The sequence below is a fragment of the Myotis davidii genome, unplaced genomic scaffold, assembly GCF_000327345.1.
Source record: "Myotis davidii unplaced genomic scaffold, ASM32734v1 scaffold705, whole genome shotgun sequence".
NCBI classification, from domain to species: domain Eukaryota; kingdom Metazoa; phylum Chordata; class Mammalia; order Chiroptera; family Vespertilionidae; genus Myotis; species Myotis davidii.
Genome location: NW_006296405.1, coordinates 931,609 through 942,908, shown reverse-complemented (window position 1 = coordinate 942,908; position 11,300 = coordinate 931,609). Strand labels below are relative to the sequence as shown.

Genomic DNA, 11,300 nt, shown 5'->3' with positions numbered 1-11,300 from the left:
GTGTTCCTTCTTCTCAGATTTTTTTGAATAGTTTGAGGAGGATAGGTGTTAGTTCTTTGAATGTTTGGTAAACTTCCCTGTGAAGCCATCTGGACCAGGGCTTTTGTTTGCTGGAGTTTTGTTTTTTTTTACTGCTTCAATTTCATCAGTAATTATGGGTCTATTCAAGTTTTCAGATTCTTCCTGATTGAGTTTTTGGAAGATTGTACTTTTCTAAGAATATGTCCATTTCATCCAGGTTAGCCAGCTTGTAGGAATATAGTTGTTCATAGTATTTTTTTTTTTTTTTAGGATCCTTTAGATTTCTGTGGAGTCAGTTGTTACTTTTCCTCTTTCGTTTCTGATTTTGTTTATTTGAGTCCTCTCTATTTGTTTCTTGATGAGTCTGGCTAAAAGTTCATCAATTTTGTTTATCTTTTCAGAGAACCAGATCTTGGTTTTGTTGATCTTTTGTTTTTTTGTTTTTGTGTTTGTTTGTTTTTTTTCTCTACATCATTTAGTTCCACTCTGATCTTTATTTCCTTCCTTCTACTTACTCTGGGCTTTTCTTGTTCTCTTTCTAGTTCTTTAAGTTGTACTAGTATGGTTAGATTGTTTATTAGAAGTTTTTCTTGTTTTTTGAGGCCTATAATGCCAAGAACTTCCCTCTCAGGACTGCTTTCACTGTGTCCCATAGATTTGGGGTGTTGTGTGTTCATTTTCATTTATTTCCAGGAATTTTTTTTTACTTCTTTCTTGATCTCTTTGGTAACCCATTCAATGTTTTGTTTTTTTTTTAAATAAATTTTATTGATTTTTTACAGAGAGGAAGGGAGAGAGATAGAGTTAGAAACATCGATAGAGAGTTAGAACATCGATCAGCTGCCTCCTGCACATCTCCTACTGGGGATGTGCCCGCAACCCAGGTACATGCCCTTGACCGGAATCGAACCTGGGACCTTTCAGTCCGTAGGCCGACGCTCTATCCACTGAGCCAAACCGGTTTCGGCAACCCATTCAATGTTTAATAACATGCTATTTAACCTCCATGTGTTTGAATGTTTCTGAGTGTTTTTATTATAGTTGATTTCTAATTTCATGCCATTGTGATCTGAGAAGATGCTTGATATGATTTCAATCTTCTGAAACTTGCCACAGCTACCCCAACCTTCATAAATAATGTTGTAATTAAGGATTAAAACCCTAGCAAGGACACATCACAAATAAGTTATAGCTGTGGCCAATAATTTAACATGTATATATAAAATAATGTTCCAAATTCTATAAAGTGGACATAAATGTATTAAACATTAATTATGGAAGTTACTACCAGAGTGTTATAAGATATACATACATACAACATAAAAAATTTGACAATTTCTTAAGCCCTTACTATAAGCCAGGCACTTTAGGCAAATCAAAGCTAGCTAAGCTCCTGAAGAACCTGGAGTCTAACCAGGGTGACACGTGTACAGAGAAAAAATAATATGAGGAAGAGTGAAAATAGTGATGTGACCAAAGAACAATATTAGAGGAAAGGGTTTTTTTGGTTAGATTTCATGGCAGAAGCATCCTTTGATCTGAACCTTGAAGAATTTTAACAAGTAAAGATGATGGAAGTGAAGGCAGAATGAATGCATTTCAATTTGAGAAAATGGCCTCCACAAAGGGCATTGAAGTGGGAAAGAACATAGCATAATAATGACATATGGAAAAGTTCCCATTTATTACTTTTAAAATCAGTGCATCAGTCCTGTGAGATGGCTATGAGTATTCCCACTGTATAGATTAGAAAGCAGGAGGGATAGAGAGGTGAAGTGGCAGAGCCAGGATTCCAACCCAGGTCTGTTTTATTCCAAAACCAGTGCTCTTTGCTGCCATGCTATGCAGCCTTCACATTCAGGAAGTAGCGGGTAATACAGCTTACTTGGTGATAGAGCTTATATAGGGATATCAGTGGGAAATCTTCCCGGAAGGGATTAATAGAGGGTTTTTAGGAGGCAGTGAAAATGGACAGAGAAGGATAGATGAGAGGCTTGGTGTAGCAGGGCTCGAAAATAATTGAAAATTGATTGTACTGGTGATTAGGGACAAGGGCAAAATCAATAATGACTTAGGTTTAATATCTGTTTGACTAAAGGAACAGTGGTAGAAAAGTGAGGAAAAGAAGCTTGTTTGGAGGGTGAAGGGAAAGGAAAGATGGAGCAATCATTTTTGCTTTAGATATATTGTATTTAAAATACAGATGAAAGATATTGGAAATTTAGGCAGCAGATGTAACTTCTCATTTTATTAAATTTAGATTAAAAGGAAGACTGGGGGACAATAACTGGAGGTTGCTGAAAGCTAAGGCTTTATCAAAATTGACACCCTGGCATCAGAGGGGCCTTATCACTCCTGCATTTCACCAACTTTCTCTATCTTTTTAAAATATATATTTTTTATTTTTTTTATTTTTTTTGTAGAGAGGAAAGGAGAGGAAGAGAGAGAAAAACATCAGTAAGAGATAAACATCAACATCACTCGGCTGCCTCCTGCCCCTACTGGGGAGACATGTGCCCTGATTGGAATCAAACCTGCCACCTCTTGGTGCATGATTCAACGATGCTCAATCAACTGAGCAATACCAGCTGGCCTGTTGTTCTCTATTGTTATTGCATGTGATCTCCACCTGCCCCATGATCTCTAATCCTCTGACACCTCTGCATTTTCACTTGACTTTCTTTCTAGTCTAGCCCTCCAAATCAGTCATTTGAATTCTACCCTCTCTGGCATCTTTCAGTATCTCCTTCCCTAGATGTTACCTTCTTCTCTCCACATCCAAAGGACCATCCTCTTAGCCAATGAAGGCCCTAAAGTGCAATGAACCTTTAATCCTAATTATAGTATTACTAGAGGCCCAGTGCATGAAAACTCATGCACTGGAGGGGGCATCCCTCAGCCCAGCCTGCCCCCTCTCACAGTCTGGAAGCCCTCAGGGGCAGAAGGTGACGCCCCATTATACCTCTGCTGCTGCCGCTGCCACTGCCAGCAGTGCAGGCCTCAGCCAGCCCTGATTACCTGAGCCCCTGGGCGGCTGGGCAGTCACCATCCAAGGCTTGCTTGCACCTCGGGCCGGCCCTGGGTGGCTTGGGGGCTGAGGGGCTGGGGGACTCCAGAGGCAGGCGTGCAGCAAGGCCAGGTCTTTATTGTTAAAAGTATTACATATGTCTCCTTTTTCCCCCATTGACCTCTCCCAGCCCGCTCCTACCCCCCTGGCACAGGCCTTCACCCCACTAGTGTCAGTGTCGATTGGTCATACTTATATGCATGCATACAAGTCTTTTGGTTGATCTCTTACTCCCCCTCCTCCATTCCACCCTCCCTGAGTCCCTGATTCTTGAAGGGGACTGAAGTAGGCATATCTTGTTGAGCTTCTTTTGTGCCTGAAATCTATGGTACTTTTATTGGAATGAACTAAGAAGGTAAAATAGGTTAAGTGACCTTTTTGCTAGTTTTGTCTAATTTCCAAACGTCTGAAGTATACAGAGAGGAGGGAGCTGTTATGGGGCATAAAGAAGAAACTGCTTTGAGGTCCCTTAAGGATATAGTCTATACAGCTGCTGTGTGGGCATCCTGTTTCTTCCCGAAACCAGACCTGTGAGTAAAAACTGGTGTTGGATAGGGACTTTGAGGCAGCACTAGTCTTGACCAGAAAACCTGGCTCCCTCTAAACCTGGCTGTGCTAGCTCCTGACTAGCCCTGGGGAAGCTGCTAATTTACAATTGGCACCTATGTTGTTGATGCTGCTGAAGGCCTTCCAGCAGTTCTCAACCTGTGGGTCGTGACCATCGGAAAACACATATAGCATATCAGATATTTACATTATGATTCATAACAGTAGCAAAATTACAGTTATGAAATAGCAATGAAAATAATTTTATGGTTGGGGGTCACCACAACATGAGAACTGTATTAAAGGGTCGCGGTATTAGTAAGGTTGAGAACCACTGCTAGACCTTCATGTACATAGCACCGGGAGCCAGCAGAGGGAGTTGTAGTGCCAGAACTTTCTTTAGAGCTAATAAATTCTGATGTTGTAAGATCTTCCTTGGCTCCATCTCCCGTGAAAGAAGGATTTGATTTGAGATATGCCTGAGCTGAGTGTCAGACCCCTGCTGTGAGCAGGCAGGGAGCTTCTGCGTAGTTGTTTAAACTTGAAAGCCATAAGGAACTCTTGATTTCAAGGAAACGCCTGTTTACTGTACAGATCCAGTAACTCTTGAGAAATGGGAGTGCCTTCTTGACCTTGAGCCTTATTGATTTTGGTATCAGCACTTCCAGTGACGTGTCCTGAGGGGCGGGAGAAAATTAACAAGTGCCTTACACACTGGGAGAGGGAGGAAGCCTGACTGTTGCTGCTGGTAGAGTGTTTGGGTAGCATTCGACAGGGAGTGCCCTGTAGGAAGTTCAGTGCTGGGTGCAGAACCGTGCATTAGCTCTGATTTTGAATCAGAAGCAGAAGCTTTGAAGCTAGCCAGCCAGTAAGGGACTTGTTAGGCAGTTGATGAGTGATCTTGATTTGAATAGTAAGCCTCTGTTAAAGGGGATGCAGCTTCTGCTAGACATTGTGAACTTCTGAATCACTTGGTTTGGTTCTGCTTTTGGCCACTGGGAAAACCCAGGCATATCCAAACCAGCTTTCCGTTTTGCTTCAGGACATATAGTCCCCCAGCCTGCACTATGGAGAAGTGGGACGGCAATGAGGGCACCTCAGCTTTTCACATGCCTGAGTGGATGGTGAGTTCTTCCATCATTTTGCTTTTCCATTTCTTGATCATGAGGCCACCACCTTTGACAGATGACAGGGATCACCTGTGAGAAATACCTACGAAGACCTGTGGTTGGGAAAAAAGTTATTACTCTAATTTATGATTCGTTCCTCTGTCTTGGGTCACCCCTGTTTCTTAATTACAAGTGAAGCTGGGAAGGTCTCAGAGCTGCCTGGCCAGAGTCAGCTTCTTGCCCAGCTGTGCTGGGCTGCTTGTGTACTGCATGGGTTGTGTTATCCTATGATTGCTTTGCATTCTATACACAAGCTGATACCTTGTTTGTTTCTTGTGTGGATTAAAAAACGCAACAGGCACACCTCGCTTTATTGTGCTTCAGAGATGTTGCGTATTTTCCAACCTAAAGGCAAGAGGCCCTCCACCAGCAAAAAGAGCGGACTTGCTTTGTTCACCACTGTGGTGGTCCGACCAGTGACTTTAAATCTTCTTTATCTCATGGCACATATTAACTACTAAAATTCTGCAGCAAACCAAACATTATATTTTTTACCAATCTGACAGAAAAAGTAGGTATAATTTTGATTCATTCACACCAGATGGCTGTTGTTGTATTGGCTGTTGTCCATTTTAAAAGTTTGATAATCTAAGGGAAAAGAGGTTGGTGTTCCTGATTAAATAGTCAGGCATAGCCCTGACTGGTTTGGCTCAGTGGATAGAGTGTCGGCCTGTGGACTGAAGGGTCCCGGGTTCGATTCCGGTCAAGGGCATGTGCCTTGGTTGCGGGAACATCCCCAGTAGGGGGTGTGCAGGAGGCAGCTGATCGATGTTTCTCTCTCATTGATGTTTCTGACTCTCTATCCCTCTCCCTTCCTCTCTGTAAAAAATCAATAAAACATTTAAAAAAAAAATAGTCAGGCATTGCATGTTTTAAAAAATTCTTGTGGCACATTGGTCAAAATTCCTGGTCTAGACCAAATCTGCTATATCTTTGAATTATGCCTGTAGTGTGGGGAGGGGGGCAGACTTTGTAGAAATGGTGCTCTCTCAAGTCGCTGAAAACACTTGACCTTTCTCCCCTACCTGCCCAGTTTTCCCCCTCCAATGAAAACATTTCCCCAAATATTCTTTATATGTATATTTCTAAGAGGCAGGACCTATAGCTCCTTCAGCGCCATTCTTCAAATAACATATTTGCCTGATAAATTTTTTTTTTTTAAAAAGGTTTTTAATGGTGTCAAAGAGAGGAAGGGAGAGGGAGAGAGAAACATCAATGAGAGAGAATCATTGATCGGCTCTGATAAATATTTTTAATATGATGGTAATAGGACTTATTTGTTGATAAGAACTACCACATACAGCCGAAGCCGGTTTGGCTCAATGGATAGAGCGTCGGCCTGCGGACTGAAAGGTCCTGGGTTCGATTCCGGTCAAGGGCATGTACCTGGGTTGCGGGCATATCCCCAGTGGGGGATGTGCAGGAGGCGGCTGATCGATGTTTCTCTCTCATCGATGTTTCTGACTATCTCTCTCTCTTCCTCTCTGTAAAAAATCAATAAAATATATTTTTTTAAAAAAAGAACTACAACATACAACCTAATATTTTAGATCCAATGTCAACTTTTGATTTAAAAACAGCAACCATTCTTATGTTCCTAACTGTGGTATTTTTCTAGGTTTAGTGATTTATTACAGTCTATACCATCTGTGTTTTATACATATACCAGGGGCCCACTGCATGAATTCATGCACTTTGAAAGGAACTGGGGTCGTGAGGCTGCGGTGGGCACAGGGGTGGGTCTAAGTAGGCCCATCCTCCACACGCCCGCCCAGCCTCTCCTGCTGCAGACGCTCGTCCTCTGTTTGCTAGCAGCCCTGCTCCCAGCACCACTCCCATGGGCTGATGGCGCAGCACCTGCTGGTGTAGAGCAGTTGGGGCTAGCGCCAGCAGTGGGTACAAGTGGTGGCTGCTGCCCCAATTGCCCCCCGGAGCAGGGGGAAGTGGAGAAGCCCTCAGGGACGATCAGGGCCCAGGGCCGGCAGCCACCACTTGCACCCGCTGATGGCACCGGCAGCAGGTGTGAGTGGCAGGCGGGACTGTGGTGCTTGAGAGCAAAGAATTTTCAGTAACCACCAGAGGCTTGCGTTGATGACAGTGATTGGGGCCCCACCTTGGTCTGGAGCCCCAGCTCACCTGCTCCACCATCCCGCTGCAGCCGACGCCTGCCATGTTCCACGTGCATCCCCTGGTGGTCAGCGCATGTCATAGCGACGGGTTGTTTGGTTGTTCTGCCGTTCAGTCTATTTGCATATTAGCCTTTTATTATATAGGATTTCCTAATGGGAAACTGGTTAGACTTTATACAACATATTTCAAATTCTTTTTTGTTTTTATGGAATTATGGACTTAAAGAAATAACCATCAATAATGGGATTAAGCCCTAGCCAGTTTGGCTCAGTGGATAGAGCACCAGTCTGTGGACTGAAGGTCCTGGGTTCGATTCCGATCAAGAGCACGTACACTGAGTTGCAGGCTTCATCCCAGACCCAGTTGGGCATGTGTGGGAGGCAACCAATGTGTCTCTCTCACATCAATGTTTCTCTTTGTCTCTCCCCATACCTTCCAATGGAAAAATATCCTTGGGTGAGGCTTAACAACAACAAAAATAATGAGATTGAATATATAATAGGTCTAGCAAAGGCCCAACTGAGGAGCCCACCTCTTATTGTTAAAACTATTGGTTTTTATTTTTGTTTGGGGTTATTGCTGTTGTTCTTAATGTTGTTTCAGAACCTTGTGCTTAGTTTTAAAAAGTTTGGTAGAAACTAATCCTTCCCATCCACAGGCTTATTTCAAAGAACGTATTGTTTTAGAATTAATGGAAAGGATTCATTCAATAATTCTAGTTGGGCTTTTGTTTCTGAATCTCCAGCCACTCACTAATAACAAGGGGGAGCAAGAAATCTGGTTGTTGTTGTTTTATGGGAGGGACCACATTAAGATAATACTAAATTCTGGTACTTCTCTAAAGGAATATTACAGAAGAATTCCGTGGAGCATTAGTGTGTCAACTCAGAATCAACGGAAGTTTATAGTATCTCTTAACCTCATAACTTCCTCACTATCTTTCTTACCTGCTGAGCACATCCTCAAGGGGAGCTCCTGCTGCTTACCTACTTACTTTCTTTTTATTTACATGAACACGGAGAGTGTCCTTACGGAATTAGTGTGACTATTGCTTAAGGGATATAACTTAGGACTCCCCAGCTTTTAGTAAACATTCATTAAAACACGGGTCTGCTCTGTTTTCGTTATGGCATCTCTCATTTAGTGATTTCTTGGCCCATCTGTCTCAAAAATTAGGAAAATGCCTTTAATCAGTAGATTTTGTTTTTAAAACAACAATGAGAAAGAATAGGGAGGGGCTTATCTTCAGTTATTCAGTTTTTTCATCTACTATATTTCCTTGCCAAAAGACTTAACCTTTTGAGGCTTTTTTTTAGATACTACATGTCATTAGTTCCTGACCTGGTCTGAAAGTGCTGCATTAGGCTGCCACCTATGTCCACTTAGCCAGTAAAGTGAACCCCTGAGCACCCTCTAGTGTATTGCCTATAGATTTCCAGACCTTACCTGTAAAATGTCAGTGCCCTTGAATCTCTGAGAGAAAACCCTGGAGCCAGCTCCCACATTGGGCAGAAATTTCAATTTTAAAAAGGTTTAACAAATGTCTGACTCATTTTAACAAATGTCCCAGTTGATATTAATGTATTGAAATTTCCACTGAGACTATCCTAGCCTCCAAAAGAAATATGACAAGACTTTCAAACCTTTCAGGAGGAAATTTTAGCAAGAAGGTACATTATAGCACCTCCCCTTTTGTTAACAACAGCAGAAAAAAGAGACTTGCATACCCCTCAAAAATAGGACTCAGACCAGGCCGCAGCTGAGAGTACTCACGTCTCTGATTTCCAGGAGGGAAATAAGCCAGGACGAACTCTGAAGAACCCCAATCTCGAGAATGGACAGGGTAGACCTGCAGTTAACATTCCATCGCCTCTGGAAAACTTCTGCTGGACCCTCTGCTCCTCAGCTGTTTTTTTGTGTGAAGGATTTTCTTTGGCTTGTTCAGGCAGTTTTACTGCTAAAAGTTTGGAGAATATATCCTTTTAAAAATTGGTCTTATTAATATGTTTTTACTTCCCCTGAGAAATCTTTAGTTCCTGTCGGTAGGTAAAATACAAATGCTTTCTCTTATGTTGTGTGGAGATCAGCAGTAACCTTTTTGTCAGTTTCTGCATTTTAATATTGTCTCCTCCCACCCAGGCTCTCTATAGTACTTGGTACTTTTCCATAGGAAATCTAATGACTTTCTTGAGTACTCAGCCAGCTGGTTACCTGACTTTCTTTTGGCTGGAAGTCATTCCTTTTATAAGTGAAGAATTTGTTTTAGCAGCTCATTTGGCTTGAAAGGGAGGCATGCCTCTAAGAATGCTTTGAACCATATCTACTTGGAAGTGAGACACCTGTAAGGTACCGATCTGGTAAATTGTGGTAGAGATAGCTTGGCTTTAGCTCTGGGTCAGGATTGACATTTAAAGCAGAGACCCATTTGAAAAACTATAGGCCCTCTCTCCAGGAAAACAGACAAAATTTTGCTTTTTTTTTTTTTACTTTAGATGAACTTGTGACCTAAAAATACAAAAATCTTAATGTTTTATACTGTGTATTATTATGTGGTCTTCAAAACCCTCTCAAATACATTATTTTATCTCTCAGCACACATTTGAGATAAGCAAAGTAGATGTTATTGTTCCCATATTACAAACGAGGATTATAGATGTAAAGTGTGGGAAATGTTAAGAAATGGAGAAACAGAGAGAACCTCTGATTATCATCCTTTGTGTATTTGAAAAGGAATTAACTGTTTTCTCTTGGCCTGATCCTCTTTAGGTTAAATAGATCTTCTGTCTTCCCCAGGAGCTCTGTTTTTCTTACTGTTTTAACCATCTATTCTTAACAGCCTCAAACTATGGAAGTCAGAATTAGACCCAGTTCTCTTGATCCCTGAGCTGGGAATGAAGGTTTACCTCATTCTAATCTCTTACTTTTCAAAGAATCTTTTCTGACTTTCTTATTCTGCCCTGGGAGTGGGGCCCAGAAATGCATTTTAATAAGCCTTCCAGATGATTTTGAAGCACCTAAAGTTTGAGAACTCCTTTGTTAGATAAACTCATTAAACGGTAATAGTCAGTAATAGTGTCCTAAAATGTCTTCTGGTTGTATTTGGTGTAGATCTGCAACGCTTTTTGGTTCAAGTCTGATGACAACCCATTGGACCAAAGAGTTCCTTTCCACCTGAGTGAGTAAAATGAGGAACCAGCTGAGAGTGTACTAGGGTGAACATCCTTGGTTAGCAAAAGCAGAAGTTTGGAGATCCAGCCAACAAGTGGGAAACTATCAGTCTATCTCATTTCTTGAAATTATGAGAGACGTTGAACATCAATAATGGAGTTCAATTAATTTCTGTTTTAATTTCTGGTGGTGGCATTGGGCAAAGTTGCCAGTTAAAAGGCTGTTAAATTTAAAATTCTTGGATTAGCCATTTCAGAATTGTGATTTGATCAGAGCTCCAAGGTCATTGGGGAGATTGTCATTTCTGAGACCCAATCTGATAAGAAAGTAAATGTAAGGAGGGCTGATGCACCCAGGATTAGGACCCAGGGAGTTTTTGGTGTTTGACTGATTTATATCATTAGGTATTGTATAGAGGAAAGAGCCTCAGCTCTGACATAGACACAGGCTCCCACGTTCTAGTCCCATCATTTACTTACTGTGAGACCTCAGGCAAATCATTTGTTCTCACAGAGCTGCACTTTCCTAATTTGTCAAATGGGGTTAACAATGCCTACTTTTAAAAATTCTTATGCTGATTAATAGAAGTAACATGCACAAGGCTGTGTATAGTAGGCACTTAATAAATAATTAGCTCTTTCCGTTATTCTGTTCTTTCAGAGACCTTTTCTCTCAAAGATTATTCTTTAAAAAAAAGAATTTACCACTTTATGTTCTTTCTTCAGCTCAATAAGCAGCACCCCCTTTTTTTAAAGAAGAATTCAAATCACATTTCTACCCTGTCTCTATAAGATACAGTTGAATATGGATCTCCTATACACTGGCCCCCTCTCAGAAATCAGCAAGTAAATAATGATAAATAATGATTCTTTGCCCTTTCATTTGATTGTATTTGATATGTAACAAGGCCATTGTGACTCTGGGGACTCTGAGGCAATAGACAACTCCCTTTGCCCTGACCAGTTTGTCTCAGTGGATAGAGCATCGGGCCTTGGACTGGAAGGTCCCAGGTTCAATTCCAGTCTAGGGCATGTAACTTGGTTGCAGGCTCCATCCCCAGGTGGGGGGTATACAGGAGGCAGCTGATCGATGTTTCTCTCATCAATGTTTCTAACTCTCTGTCCCTTTCCCTTCCTCTCTGTTAAATATATATATAGAACAGAAAACTTTCCTTTGTAGTCATACCTCCAGAAAACACA

The 11,300-nt window shown here is 41.6% G+C and overlaps 1 protein-coding gene across 1 annotated transcript in view; it reads left to right on the top strand.

Moving 5' to 3' along the window:
* The first annotated feature begins 4,435 nt into the window (after nt 1–4,435).
* The window catches only part of AHCYL2 (adenosylhomocysteinase like 2), a 54,369-nt gene continuing 47,504 nt past the window's right edge, over nt 4,436–11,300 (top strand). Inside the window, exon 1 of the mRNA XM_006771381.2 lies at nt 4,436–4,758. Within this exon, the coding sequence (XP_006771444.1) occupies nt 4,702–4,758 (57 nt within the window). The 5' untranslated portion in view covers nt 4,436–4,701. The remainder of the gene's footprint in view (nt 4,759–11,300) is intronic.